At 37.5% G+C, this 15,363-nt stretch overlaps 1 protein-coding gene and 1 long non-coding RNA gene across 21 annotated transcripts in view; one reads left to right on the forward strand and one right to left on the reverse strand.

Annotated features, from left to right (window-relative positions):
- LOC140533625 (uncharacterized) overlaps positions 1-15,363 on the forward strand; it is a 39,230-nt gene that overhangs the window by 20,864 nt on the left and 3,003 nt on the right. The gene's annotated exons all lie outside the window — the stretch shown is intronic.
- Positions 10,833-15,363, reverse strand: part of PLEKHA5 (pleckstrin homology domain containing A5) — a 195,659-nt gene continuing 191,128 nt past the window's right edge. For all 20 annotated transcript variants that reach the window (XM_072653588.1, XM_072653598.1, XM_072653583.1 and 17 more), the window contains one exon: positions 10,833-11,684. In XM_072653588.1, the coding sequence (XP_072509689.1) occupies positions 11,666-11,684 (19 nt within the window). In that variant the 3' untranslated portion in view covers positions 10,833-11,665. The remainder of the gene's footprint in view (positions 11,685-15,363) is intronic.

Here is a 15,363-nt window from a genome sequence, read left to right on the forward strand (position 1 = left end):
GTGGGTTTCAGGCTCTCTCCAGAGAGGAAATCAGGAGAGCAAAACACGCAGAAATCTTGTCTGCCCACATATTCCCAAGATGAAAGGCAGATTTGAGACCATGAACTCATGAACTCTGTACTTTTAAATCCTATGTTCCGCCTTCTTGTCCCAAGAAGTTCCATTTCTAAAACACCATTAACTGGTGGACTACTTGGAAAGCATCTGCTTGGACATCATCTCCGTTTCAGTGCAAGGTTACATGTTTGAATTTAGAAGTAACAGGGAGCCACTGAAATTTATTAGGTAGTTGGGGAGGGCAACATGGTCAGATCTGCACTTTTATGAAAATCACTTTGGCAGCTAACTGTATGGAGGATGGATTGGATTGAGGAAAAATTTGAGGTAGAGAGGCTATTACAATAGTCCAAGTGAGAGGTGATGAGAGCCTAAACTAAGGTGGTGACTGTAGGAATGTAGAGAAGGAGACGTACACAAGAGATGTTGTAGAAATAACAATGACATGATTTGGCAACTGATTTGATACATGGTGGTGATTGAGCATGAGAAGATGAGGACACCAACGTTGTAAACCTGAATGATTGAAAGTATTGTGATGCCTTTGGAAGTAACAGGAAAGTTCAGAAGAGGGGTGACTTGATGGGGGGAGATACTGACTTTTATTTTGTACATACTGACTGAGATACTTACAGAATAGTTAAATGTATAAAGACAATTGATGATGTAAGACTAGAGTTCAGGAAAGAGACTAGAGCTGGATAACTTGATCTGGGAGTCATATTTATAGAGATGATAATTGAACCCATGGGAGATGATGAAATCACCAAGTGAGAGATTATAGAAAGAAAAAAGAAGAGGGTTCATGACAGAACTTTGAGATACAGTCACAGTTAGTGAGTATGACATATATAAAGATCCAGCGAAAGAAAATGAAAAGGAGCTGTCATACAGGTTGGAGGAATATCAAAAGATAGCAGCGTTTTAAAATGCAGAGAGGAATCTCTAGGATGAGTAGGTTATCAGCAGTGTCAAATGCTACAGTATAAGAAGGATAAAGATGACAAAAAACAGGAATAGTTATTGTTGGAAGGGGTTGTACAAAGGCAGAGGTAGTCATGCGTTTTTGGTGGAACTGTATATTGATACAACCATACTGAAAAGTAATTTGGAATTATGCAAAAAAAAAAAAAATGACTGAAATGTCCCTATCCTTTGATCCAGAGAATTCACTTCTCAACCTATACCTTGAGCAGGTCACTGTCAAACAGAAGAGTTCCATATATACCAGAACATTTATAGCGCATTTTTAAAACATGAATAATTATGTTAAGTATATCTCCATATTAGTCATATTATGAAAGAAGAAACAGAACAAAAGGGGAAAACCATGAGAAGTAAAAAAAAAGTAAAAAAAAAATAATATGTAGTAACATTTTTTGTGGTAGCAGAAAAATGGAAGTCAAGAAGATGCCCTTCATTTGGAAAATGGCTAAACCAATGTGGTACACGAATGTAATGGAATAGTACTCAGCTGAAAGAAAACACAAATGTGATGAAAACACAAAAGCATGGAAAGATATACACAAACTAAGGAAAACTAAACCAAATAGAACCAGGAAGACAACATACACAAATATCACAACGATGCAGATGAAAAGAACAATGTTGCTTATGTCAGGTTTTTTTTTTTGATATGTTGATTGGTTTAGTGAATATTTTTTTCTTTAAAAAATTCTTTGTTAAAAGGGATAGCTCGCTGGAGGGGAAGACAGGGATGTACAGCGGAAACTGAAATGATGTAAAAATGAAACATCAATATAAATATTTAAAAATAAAATGTACTGAATTTATTATGTACTCATGGTTTCATATGAAACTCATAGTTTTATATACAATCCTTTCTCTCCTACTTTGCATACGAAAATATTAATATTTGTTAATATTAGTCAATTTCTGAATAACAAATATTTTAAAATTTTTTAAAGGATAGGGGAGAATTAGCCATATTTATAGGCAGCAGGAAAGGGACCAATAGATAGGCAGAAATTAAAGTTATGAGAGAAGGAGGTTATGATAATGGGAGCAATCAGCAGGAGAAGATGGAGGACAGGATCAAAGGTAGATGTAGAGGAGTTGGCCTTGGCAAAAAGAAAGACCAACTCTTTGTAAAAGCCTGGAGTAAAGGGGAAGATGGAGGATATTATTGGGTAATGTGAAGTCTCATTATTTTTCCTCCTAAATCCTCTACTCTTTCCACTTTTATGGTTACTGTTGCGCATACCACCATCCTTCTAGTCACCGAGGCTCCCATCAGTGTTATCCTTGACTTTTCCCTTGTATTTGATCTATATATCCAATTTGTTTACATTCATAAGAGCTCTCATATACATGCACTTTCAGCCACTAATAGATTATGTGACAGACACCAACCTGATACACCTCATAACTGTACTATTGAAATAGCTTTCTGGTTGATCATTTTGCTTCAAGTCTCTCTCCTATTCTGATGGGGTGCCTGGATGCTTGAGCTTGGACCCTAATTCCAAGATCATATTTCTCCCTAACTTCAAAACACTATCCCTGACAGTTTTCTCCCCAGCCCAAGGACACTATGCCTAGCAATAATTCATGAGTGGGCCCCAGTCAAACTATTTTTCTCTATCACGAGAACAAGCTGAACTCTGAAGAAATTTGCAAAAACAGGACTATCTTGTAACCACAGAATTATGTTATTGTATTCAATCCAGATGTCAAGCTATTTTGCTACAGATGTAACAGATCAAAAATATACCCCTGAGAAACACCTTTCCCTGGTTTCTTATAGTTGAATGACACCCGTAGACCAAGGTTATCACCTAGTTAGCATATCTCTCATGCCTGGAATTCTCTCTCTCCTCATCTCCACCTCCAGGCTTTCCTGGCCTCCTTGGCTTCCTTCCAATTCTCAGCTAAAATCCTTCCACATGAAGTCTTTCCCAATCCTCCCTTAATACCTTTCCCCTCAAGTTACCTGCAATTTAGCTTGTATATGCCTTGTTTTATGCAGTTCTTTGCATTTTGTTTAGAAAATGAGGGCAGATCATGTTTTTCTTTTTAAAAATGTCTTAATTTTTATCCTCAGGGCCTAGCACACTGGAACAAGTCTTAATAAATGTTTATTGTCTAAGATCAGAAGGACAGAAAAGGGAATTCCTGGCAATTCACCTCAATTTTTTTGGTGGTATATGGGGCAAGAAGTCCTTAGCTGAGAGGACGGATTGAGGGGGTGTTGTGGGAATCTCAATGGAAAAGAAAGTTTGAATAGCTATGAGGAGCAGGAAGAAAGCTGTGGCTTTGTTCCAAGCTGATCCTGGAAGCAATCACCACTGGACTAATATGACTAATTTGATGGCAATACATTTTTATTTATAAAACATATTTTAGTTGTTTAGTTGTACAAAATATATCTAATTATATATTTAGTTGTTCATAAAAATGTTTATGTTAACACTATAATTACAAGTTTCTTGCACTGTAATTTTGGAAAATATTTTAGAGCAATATTCATATTTGGGAATTCTATCTAGAGTGTGGTGCGTATGTAACAGGATACTGGATCCTCATTGCTCTTAATTTTATGATTAGTCTGTGAATTGGAGAAATATTTGTCTGATAGAGATAATACTCTCCCTCTGGTTGATTGTCTAAGGATTTAAAGTATATGCCCCCAGAATGTCAAGACCTAATTTGATTTTGGAATAGTAAATATAGTCCTGCAGCCTTTGAGGACCTGGAAACCTTAGCATGGAGGATTAGGTTGTGCATTTCAGAAGGACTAGGAATATTTTGAATTTAATCAATTTGTGAAATCTGGTATCTACACAGTATTTAAATGATAATACCATGGTTGTTCTCTTACAGATATAGCCTGCACTGCTGCAGGCTGTTCAAAAGAGTTCGGTAGTTTTCTTTGCAAAGACCCAAGAGTTTATCTTTGAAGACTGAGCAAATGTGTTGCTCTAGGGCTCATTTTTGGCCCTAGGCAATTGTCCTCAAGTCCCTGGCTATCTCAGTATAACAAGTACTAATCTATCAAGCCTTGAATGAAAGTTAACCAATTCTGTATAAAATGGAAAAAAAAATTGCTTCAATATAATGTAAAGAGGAAGGGCACGCTGGCTGACTGTATTAGTGACCCTGAAGATTATCACTTTCAGAGCAAAGAGAATGTGCTTGTTGGTAGTTTCTATGATGTTCAAATCAAAAAGACTATAATAAGCCTTTATGGCTAACCCACTTGTTGGCTATGTTATGGGAATTCTTTTCATTTGAGTTGATCTAGGTAGCCACTGGGGTCCTTCTCAACTCTCAAATTCTGTGAATGGGAGGTCTATTGCTTCTTAGGATTACCTGGATTGTTACTTGGATTGGCTAACAGCCTTCACTGTTTTGTCCTTTCTCTCATCCTTCTCACCCACACCACTCTCTCTTGATAACCACAAATGTGTTTTTTTAAGAGATTTGATAGGCATAGAAAACACTGTGATGATGAAGGAACAATGTTATCTTAGATAACCACTGTGTCTTTTGTAATGATTTAGCATTTTGTAAGAGAATAGCCATAGTTCCTCTTAATAGTGCTCTGAGTGGGATAGGTTCATATTACAGAATCTAAAATTGGAAAAGGTGAACAGTTGTAAATTCTTTGTTAGTTTTAGTTACTCTTTCTTTAGCAACCTGTTGTTTATTAAAACTTTAATCGCTTCAAGGGGACAAGTGTCTGGGACTGTTGTTGTTCCCTCTTTGTTTTTAAAGAGAACCAATGAGATAATTTAGGACCAGGAGAAGTAAGATTTAATTGGACAACTTTGGGGTAAGACCAGCACTACAATCTCCTATGAAATGTGCCTAAAGGCCTAAAAGGCACAGCTAGTTGGGACCATTAGACCAAGCCACAATCTTGTTGGAACAGCTCTAATTAAGTCAGCCCCAGGTGGGTCGTGGGAGTTCCCCATCACTATTGCACCAGGCAGCCCCCAAGAGAACTCTTCCTCATGGACGAATTCATCTTTGCTCCCACCCCATTCCAGCTTTTCCCTATATTGCCCCCATAATCCTCTCAGCTATCTCTTCATCTTCAGTTTCTCCCTATCAACTGGTTCCTTCCCAGTTGCCTACAAACAAGTCCTTGTCTCTCCCATTCTTAAAAATTCCTCACGTAATCAGAGCATTCTTTTTTATAATTTTAATTAATTTATTTTTACTTTAGAACATTCACTTCCACAAGCTTTAGAGTTTTAAATTTTCTCCCCTCCTTCCCCTTCCCCCTCCCCAAGACAGCATCCAGTCTGGTATAGGCTCTACATATACCTTCGTATTAAACATATTATCACATTAGTAACGTTATAAAGAAGAATTATAACCAAAGTTGCTTACTGGCTGTGTGATCTTTGGCAAGTAACTTAACCTTTGTCTGCCCCAATTTCCTCAACTGTAAAAAAAAAAAAAAAAAAAAAGACCAATATCACAGAGCAACAAGATAATATTTGCAAAGTGCTTGGCCCATAGTGGACACCTATTTAATGCTCATTCCACTGGCCTTCTTTCCTTTTGTGGCTAATCTTAAGAATGCCAGTTCAACTGCACCTTCCCTGAGGGGAGAAAATCATTCTATCTGGGAATTGATTCTCAATACAATTCACCACAACTTTCTCTTTGATTCCCACAACACCCCTGCCCCGGGAGAGATTCTCTCCCCACTCCAGTCCCTCCCTCTTCAAATGCTACTTTTTTCAAAAAAAAATTTTTCATGTCAACTCTCCCTTTCTCTTGCCCCTTCCAATAAATCCCAGTTACTCAGTAGCACTTCTAGAGGCACATGAGGGCCTCTTTAAGGAATCTAAAGCTCTTCATAACTTGATCCCTTGCTACTTTTTCAGTCTTCTTACATTTTAAAGTTCTGTATGAGCGCTATAATTCAGCTGACTAGCTTATTTCAGTTCACCAAATATAATACTCCATCTCTCTCATCTTTTCCAAGAGCTATACCCCATGCCTGGGATGCTCTGCCCCCTCACTTCTGCCTCCTTTTCTGCAAGATTCTCACCTTTATCACCCAATCCCCCTCCCTCCCCAGCTGCTAGTTCCTTTCCCTTTCAAATTACCCTGAATATATCACACATGTACCAAATTATTTACAAGTTGTCTCCACCATTAGGGTGTAAGCTTTTTGGAGCAGACATAGCTTTTGGTTTTAATTTATCTTCCTTGCTTAGGACAGTACCTGCACATAGTGCTTAATAAATACTCACTGACTATAGATTGTTCACATATTTAAAGATAAACTGCCGAGTCCTAGCAAGCTCTGACAATGCCTCCAGACAATTCAGAGCAAGGTAAAATATTAATGAAAAAGGATTATCACAAACTGTGCATATCAGTAGCTGAAGCCTTTAAGCAGTCTGTCTTTAATTGGTAAGGGCTTTCCCAGAGACCTCCAGGGCAGGATAGCAGGTAAGAAGCATTTATTAGTACTGACTGTGCCAGTCCCTACCCTCAAGGAACTCACATTCTACTGGGGAGACAACATGCACCTGTGTATATGCATGTCTACTGTATACAACCTCAGAGAAAGGAACTATCATGGGGGTGGGTCGAGGGACTTGGAAAGGCCTTTTATAGAAGATTTGAACTGAGTCTTGGAGGAGGTCAGGGAAGCAAGGAGGTCTCAGGGAGGAGACGAAGCATTCTAGGAATTCTAGAAAGCCAATGAACAGGCACAGGATCTGGAAAGCCAGGGAAGCTCTCTTCTCATATTTTTTTGGGGTCATCCTTGTTCTTAATACTTTTGCAACATTTTTGTTGTTGTTGTTGTGTTTGCCTTTCCTTCTGGAAGAGGACCATGACATCAAGATGATGCCATGACTTGCAGCTGACTTTGAGTTGAGTGAGGGAGGGCTGTGTAGTCCTTGTTTCCCTGGCTGTTTAATTCATGTTGTAAGTTTAGACAAACCTTTCTGTGCTTCTGTGTATTCATCATGTTTGTTATTTTTTGTAACTCAACTGTATACCATTACATTCACATACTACAAGTTGATTAACCATTCCCCACATAAGCATTTATTTTGTTTTCAAGTTTTTGCTGCTACCAAAAAGGTGTTATAAATGTTTTCAGTGTACATTGAACTTTTCTTTTTGTTAATCATGTTCTCAGCGTATGGGCAGTGGAATCACAGGGTTAAAGGGTATGGACATTTTAATCACTTTACTTATATTATTTATTGTAATTTAATTACAATTCCCTTTCCAGACTATTAATATATACTGCTACCAACAACGTATTAGGATGCTTATCTTTCCATTCTTTCTCCAACACTGTTTTCTGTCATTTTTTGAAGTGAAATCTTGGTGTTCATCTTTTCTTTTAATCCTTTCCTCTTGACCTTCTTGCAGACTCCCAAATCTCTCCCACCATTTCCTTCACTAGTCCTACCTGAATGCCACTAAAAGCCCTGAGAGGAAACCTCATTGCCCCCAAGCCAGAGATCACTCAATCAAGTTGCCCAAGTTTGAGTGGTACTCATTGGGGTTGCCTCTACTCAAAAACCCCAACTCAGGAACTCCATTCATGAGTTTAGTTTTAGGAGTTATCAATGTTACACAATTACTTCAAAGCAGGGGTAGCTAGGTGGCACAATGAAGTGCTGGAGCCAAGGGACTGAGTTCAAATCCAACCTCAGATATTTGTTAGTTGTGACCCCGAGCAAGTCACTTAGTCCGTTTCCTCTAAGTTTTTCCAAATGTAAAATTAGACTTTCAATTTGCACTCAGATTCCATTTAGTTCTCTTTCTAGAGATGGACAACATTTTTTATCATAAATCCTTTGGAATTGTCCTTGATCACTGTATTACTCAAAGTAGCTGTCTTTCACAGTTGATCATTACAAAATTGTTATTACTGTGTACAGTGCTCTCCTAGTTCTGCTCTCTTCACCTAAGTCTTCCCATGTTTTTCTAAAGCCATCCCCTTCATAATTTCTTATAATACAATACCATTTCATCACAATCATATGCTACAACTTGGTCAGTGATTCCCCAATTGATGAACACTCTCTTAATGTCTTAATTTTTTGCCACAGAAAATGCTGCTATAAATATTTTTGTAGATATAGGTCCTTTTCCTTTTCTTTTGATCTACTGCTGGGACAAAAGATTAAGTATGAGTTTTGTAGCCCTTTGGGCAGAGTTCCAAATTGTTCTCCAGAATGGTTGGATTAGTTCACAATTCCACCACCAATGCATTAGTGTCCTAATATTTCTTTATCTGCTCCAGCATTTGTCATTTTCTTTTTCTGTCACGTTAGCCAATCTGATAGGTAGTATTTCATAATTGTTTTAATATTGATTTAGAGCAGATTTTCACGACTATTGATAACTTTGATTTCTGCTTCTGATAAGGGCTTGTTCACATTCTCTCACAATTTATCAACTGGAGAATGACTTATTTACATAAATGATTTGGTCCCCTACGAGTGAAATCAGGTTAAGTGAAGACCCCTCAGACATAAATTCCCCAAAACCCCCACTCTTCCTGCCAAAGCTAAAATAACTAAGTATCCCCCTTAGGCAAATAAAATGCTCCAGGATGGAGAACCTCGAAAGGTCTGGTCAAGTGACCTGGTGTACCCTTCCCCTTCCCCACTTCTTACGCCAGCCACATCAGCATTCTTCCCTAAAGTTCTATATCTGGTATCAAAAACTCTCATTGGTGAGCAAGGGTCCTGGGGGGTAGATTCCTGTGCTTAGGCTGTACACCTGGATTCCCAGCCAATGGGAAGAGAGGCTAGCAGGCTTCTGCGTTAGGTACTGTAATGTAGTACTCTGCTCTGCTCAGGTGCACTCCCTTGCTGACACCACCCATGGTCTCTTAGGAAGTGCCCCTTCTCATGAGATTGTAATAAATTCCTTTTTGCCTTCTACCTTGAGAAGCCTCTGAGTTTAATTTGAATAAGGGTCGCTGTATCCCACACATCTATATACTTGAGAAATGAGGCCTGTCTTAGAAAAAAAGCTAGTAGTGAGTTTTTTGATAAATCTTAAAAAGGTATACATTACCTAAAACTGATTATAGTTTTGTTAAAAATTTCCTTGACAAGTATGACTCCTTAAATACATGAAAAGAAAAAAAATTTGCAAATAAAATTCTGGATGCTCATTCCACTATCTTGAAGGGTCACTCTGCCTCATACATATTCAAGGAATATCCTTATATGATTATGTTCAATGAAACCAAAACATAACCGATCCATAATAATTAGAGATTTTATCAAAAGAAATATTGAGTACTTTCCCACTCATTTGCATCAGCATTAAACTGAAACTGGTTTGTAAAGATTACAACCTCTTTATCATTAATTAATAATCTGTACTTGAAATGCCCTCTCTGGGCCCAGAGTACAAAGTTCCCCAATTTACATTTTGTCCTGTGCATTTTTCATTTCTTAAAATAAAGCTCAGAAAAAGCAGGCTTTAAAAAAGCTGATTGTGTTTTAAATTCAGCTACCTGACTACACTTTTAAACCTAAATCACTCTGGCTTTCAACGATTGGCCAAAAATAGCCCAAATCCAAGTATCTGTACCTCATTGTTTAGGTTTGGATAGTCTGAAATAAGTGCAAAGGTCAACAACTCCGAGGTCTTCCCCTTCCAGATTGCTGTCTTTGTGATGGTAACTTGGGCTTTCTTTTGTCTCAACCCTTACACAGCAGTAAGTCATGGAATGGGGGTGGCCTCAGACAAACTAGGGTCCGAGAAAGACCTCAATTTGGAAAGGCCAAGGTCACCTATTGTATCCCAGGGCCATCACCAGTGCTTTTTGTCTAGCCATTGGATTTTGATGAGTGGAGAGAGTGAGGCATAATTCTGCCTCTCTTAAATCCAATTCACCCAAAAGTCAAGATCACCTTCTGATGTCTTTGAGAACAGAGGACAAACAAAATGTCCTCAAAGTTTTAGTCTTTAACTGCACTAAGACTTGGGCTGGTGTGTGTGGGCAATGCCTTTTTAGTAAAATGTCATTTTTATAAAGAAATCCAAAAGGGTCAAGTTTCCTTGTGTTTTAGAAACAATGTAAAGTACAAATGAAAGCTTACAGCAGGAAGAGTGTGAAACTGATTACCAGAGGATAAAAGAGTAAAGAACCTGAGTTCTCAACCATGTTTGAGAGTCATACACCCCAGCCATGGTAGTATATAGTGAAGCCTATGGACCTCTTACAGAATATTTTTTGCAGTCTGCATTCATAATAAAAGGAAATGCTAAATTTCAACTGGATTTTCTCCATTTCAACTTCACAGATGCTCTGAAATGTATCCATATCCTCTTCAAGGTCTATGAATTCCAGATTAAGAATCCCTGGCATAGAATAAAATACATAACATTCTTTAATAGCACGACTGACTTCACAAGAAATGATCTGGGAAAAGATACGGTATCCCAGAAAATTTTCATGAGAAGAAACACTGTGTAAGTGTTTAGACACATGTACATCAATGAGATGATTCATTATTTTTCCCTTTTAAAAACTGACAAACCTCATTTTTGTCTAAACATGAATAGAAAGCAATGCAGTTTAACAAAAGTATATGAGAGGTAGAAGACTTTAAAATAGCTCTCTGACATTGATAGCTTCATATGCTGACATTTACTCTGTTTTAGCCCTTGATTTTCTTTATCAGTAAAACATAAAATTTCCTTAAGTTTTTTGGGTAGTTACCAAAGTCTGCAAGTTACCAAAGTTACCATCTTTTTTCTTCAGTTTTAAATGAAGATGAAAAAAATCACTAACACAGATGTTTAAGAACATCAACATTTATTTAACATGATAGAAAAGAAATGAGATATGAACATTTGCATTTGAACAATAGTAACTTTATATACTTATATTGCATGTGCTCATTGTATAATATACACACAATGAACATAATTACATTTGTACACAAACTAAGTACTGGAATTGGAAACCTTATTGCTGTACACGCCTATTCCAAAGAAGTAAAAGCCCAGTACCTCAAAATACCTACACTTTATTTTGTTTTTAAGGAAAAATAGGCCATAACATTTGTGTATATGCTGACAACAGTGTGGCAGTAACTGCTGACGCTGCAACTGACCGAGAAATCATTACAGCAAAAAACAGGACGTTTCACTTAGCAATAATAAAATGGCACATTTTAAATACACACATATATATATAAGAACTTTACAAACCAAGTGTGAAACTATGCATTATAATAGCCAAAGAGAAAATAAGCTTCAGTAGAGAGGTGTAAAAGTAACCAATTTCATGTACTAAAAAGTCAAAATCCAAATGTAAATCAACTTAGAATTAAGAAACATTTAAATCTGGAACACAGCAACTAAGCTATGGCTGTAGGCTACACGTTAAAAAGCACCATTATTTATGTGCACTGAAATCGCAGCAGCAAGCTGGTGTCATAATAGATAACCTTGATACTGTGGAGTGTACCTATGGGCCATTAAAGCTATCTTGGAATAAACATTTCCAGAAGTGATAAAAGGATGCTCTGTGGCTAAAAGCATCTGAACTATGAATTTCATAGATTTAAGAGACTGTACAATTTCTTCTGACATTTCCATAGGTCCATATCCTTAACTATGAATTATTTCAACAGAAGCTGTTGTAGCTAGAAAAGAAGAAGAGAAAATTATTTTACCACCTACAATGTTAAAGAATTAATGTTTCACATTTTTAACGGAGGGACGCATACGGAGAGAACAATGTTTACATACATAGCTATTAAATGACTAAGACGTGAGAAATGATTACTGATAAGCAATATCTTGGGCAGATTCAGAGCTCCACCCCTTCTTCCAATTTCTTCAGAAGGATATTACTGATAATGAGACTGCATTTGACCCTCCTCACCTAGGTCAGACCTACTCAAGCCTTCAAGGAATTTAATCTAAGGTGGGGAAGCCCATAGTGTTCTATTCAAGCTTGGATGGAGACAGATCCTTTTTTCTAGATAGCTCAAGGCTGGGAGTGGTCTGATGTAGAGATATTTTCTCAGTCCGGGGTGGACCTGATGATGGAGAGACAACAGCTCCTATATATAGGAAGGGTACATAAATTGTGCAGAGGACAATTTGCAACTCAGTTTGCAACTCCAAAAGTATGCTGCTAGCTTGAAAGATATAAAACACTCATACAACTTAATTCTGTTCCTCTTTCTTAGATGGAAATCTGGGATTGATTGACATAATTAAGAGAATTGTTCTTTAACTGTACTTCCAAAATGATTTTAAGAACAATTCAAAATTGTAAACAGAACCAAACTCATTGAACATAAAGGAACAAATAAACCCAATAGATTTGTTGGGCCCCACTAAAATACGCAACAATATGCTCAAGTGACTACACACTTGTCCTTTCCAAAACTTTCTTTAAATTGCTGACAAAGCCAAAAATTTAGAAAATGACGTGCAAGAAAATAGGTTAAAATATTAAAATATTACAAATTAGGATGATACCACATCCTGTGGCAGAGGGTAAAATTATATGTTATCATTCTGTGGTGTGCCCGTACCTTTAAACATAACTACTTCAAAACAGTTTAAGAAAATTGAAAAACCACTGGCTTGACAATGAACAACAAGGCTTTATCCTCAAAATGGGTATAAAATATACGAAAACTTGATATGTATTGCCAGCTTCACAACTAGTGAGTAGGTTTAGTGACTGTACATATTTATCTTTTGCCACTTTTACTAAACTAACCAATAATGATAACTCACTTAGGGCCACACTCTCTACCAGTAATGAGGTGGGCACTCTCATGTGTAGTTTGGCAATAACATTTGTCCTCTTCATGTCCCATGGATGTTTATCAGTTGCACTGAAATGACTAAATTAATAAGATTTAAGTGACATAGCTGAGATCTATGCAGCAGATGATTTAATGTGAATTAAACAATAAAAAGAGGGCAGCACTGGATAGCAAAGGAGTGGAAGCTAACAAAAGGACTGCATTTTTCCATGGTGTTACCTGAATTCTATAAAGAGATGTACTTATTTGTTTCCAGTGGAAATAATCTTAAGTAAGAATTACAAGCAGACTAAAAGAGTAAAACAATAATTTCCGGATCAAGAAGAGTAGCCTGAAAATGGAGAGAGAACAAAGGCATCTGGCAAAATGCTGAACTGCTGTGGATTCTGAAGCTGTAAGCTGGACTTGCTCATTTAGCTTTAAAAGAATAAAAACAAATACTAAGTACTGGTAAGAGGCCTGCAGAGTTGAAACTTGTCTACGTATAAGCAGAATCATCCCAACTCTCTAATCTCCAACCTTTTCTTATCTACTGGTTCCTTTCCTGTCTTTAAAGATGTGCTTAAGTCTCCTTCATCCTTCAAAAAACCCAAAATGCAAAACCAAAAACCAAACACAAACCCCAAACCCACACAGGCATACCATCCCCTCAAGCTGTTGTCCTATATCTTTCTTCTCTTTTTCAGACCAACTCCTAAAAAAGTTGTCTACGTTAATAACCTCTACTTTCCCTGTTCTCACAGACTGCTTCCAACCTCCTAATTTGAAACTGCTCACTCTAAACTTAACAATGACCACTGAATTGACAAATGGAACGGTTCCTTCTCAGTCCTTTCTCTTTGACATCTCTGCCACATTGGACACTCTCTACCCCTTTCTCTTCCTGGATACGATCTCCTTCTCTGGTTATTTGTGCCACTCCTCTGTACCAGATTTCCTCCTATGTAGCTAGTTCTTATCAGTCTCCAGTTACCTTACCTGCTGTATCTCATCCCCTAACTGTAGGTCTTAGAGACTCTTCTTTACTTTCTAAATTCTCCCTTGGTGACATCATCAACACTATGAGTTGAATTATCATCTTTATGCAAATAATTCAGAGATATATCTAAGTTTAGTCTCGACTGACCTTTAGCCCTGAGTCACCAATTGCCTACTGGACCTTTCAAGCTGTCTCAGACAGATCAAATTTAATGTTAAAAACAGAACTCATTTCCCCCCAGAGATCTCAGTACCAAAGTCCCATACTGAGGGTATCTATGGTTTTCTCAGTCTCCCAGATTCATAATGTTGGGCTTGTCTTGAACTCCTCATTTTCCCTCACTTCATCCATCCAATTAGTTACTAAATCTTGCCATTTCTATCTGCAGAATTTCTGTAGGCATGGCAGTTTTGATCACAAAATCCTCCCTGTTGATCTCTCCTCATTCTAACTTATCCTCTCTTCTGCTGTTAAAGTAGATTTTCCTTAAGTGCAGATCTGAGCATGATAACACTTTTGCTCAATAAACATTAGAGGCTCCATATTGTCTCTGGTATAAATGTTAACTCTTCAGCTCCTTTGTTTACCATTTAAAGCCTTTCACAACGTGGTCTAACTTCTATTTCTGGCTTCATTATACACTAGCCCCCCTCCTATGCTCTGATCTAGTCAAATCAGCCTCCTCTCTGAGCATGACTCTATCTCCCTCTATGGGCCTTTGCATTGGCCAACTCCTTTTTCATCTCTGCTCCTTTTTTCACCTTAACCTGTTTCCCTTCAATACTCAGCTTAAGCACCACTTTCTACATGAAGTCTCTCCTGATTCCCAACTGTTAATGCCCTCCCAAACTGCAATATACTTATTCTTTTTATATTACATTCATCCATCATGTATAAAGAATGCCATATATGTACTTATGTCCCAAGAAGTCTTAGTGCAATTCAAAGAGTTAACAGCTTAATTCATTACGCTAACAGAGCTCTTAACTGTAGACCCAGGTACTTAAAGTATCTCTTTAGAATCTAAGTTCTTGAGAATAGGGGTTATTATTTCATTCTCTGTATCCCCAGAGTCTGGCTTAGAGCTATTTAGCTGGTGCTTTCAGAAGCACGGAGAGGTGTTTATGTGGTTTAAGTATAGCATATACCTAAATACAGTGCCAAATATTACTGCTTCCGGACACTGAAAACAAAACTGGAAAAGAGCCGAAATTTCTTATTCTGAAAAAACAACACAAAGAAAACAACTGATGATTTGCAAACTCCCAATCTATCACCTAATGTCAATTGCTTTTGCAATTTAATAACAAGCTGATCTCCAGAAAATTATTTTAAGGCATAAGAGCTAAGGATTTTAGAAGCCAGTCCTTAGAACAAAGTCACAGGTTTTTTAGAATGTTTTTAGAATAGTTGGTAATAGTAGGTAACTCCCTAAATATTTATTATCTTTGGCCTCCCCACTCCCTCAAGCTTGAAAATATTTGCATATAGCAGTACATAAAAACCACTCACCCACCCACACAAAAAACACCCACAAAGGATCTTCGTGAGCTTTTC

This window comes from Notamacropus eugenii, chromosome 3 (genome assembly GCF_028372415.1).
Source record: "Notamacropus eugenii isolate mMacEug1 chromosome 3, mMacEug1.pri_v2, whole genome shotgun sequence".
NCBI classification, from domain to species: Eukaryota; Metazoa; Chordata; class Mammalia; order Diprotodontia; family Macropodidae; genus Notamacropus; species Notamacropus eugenii.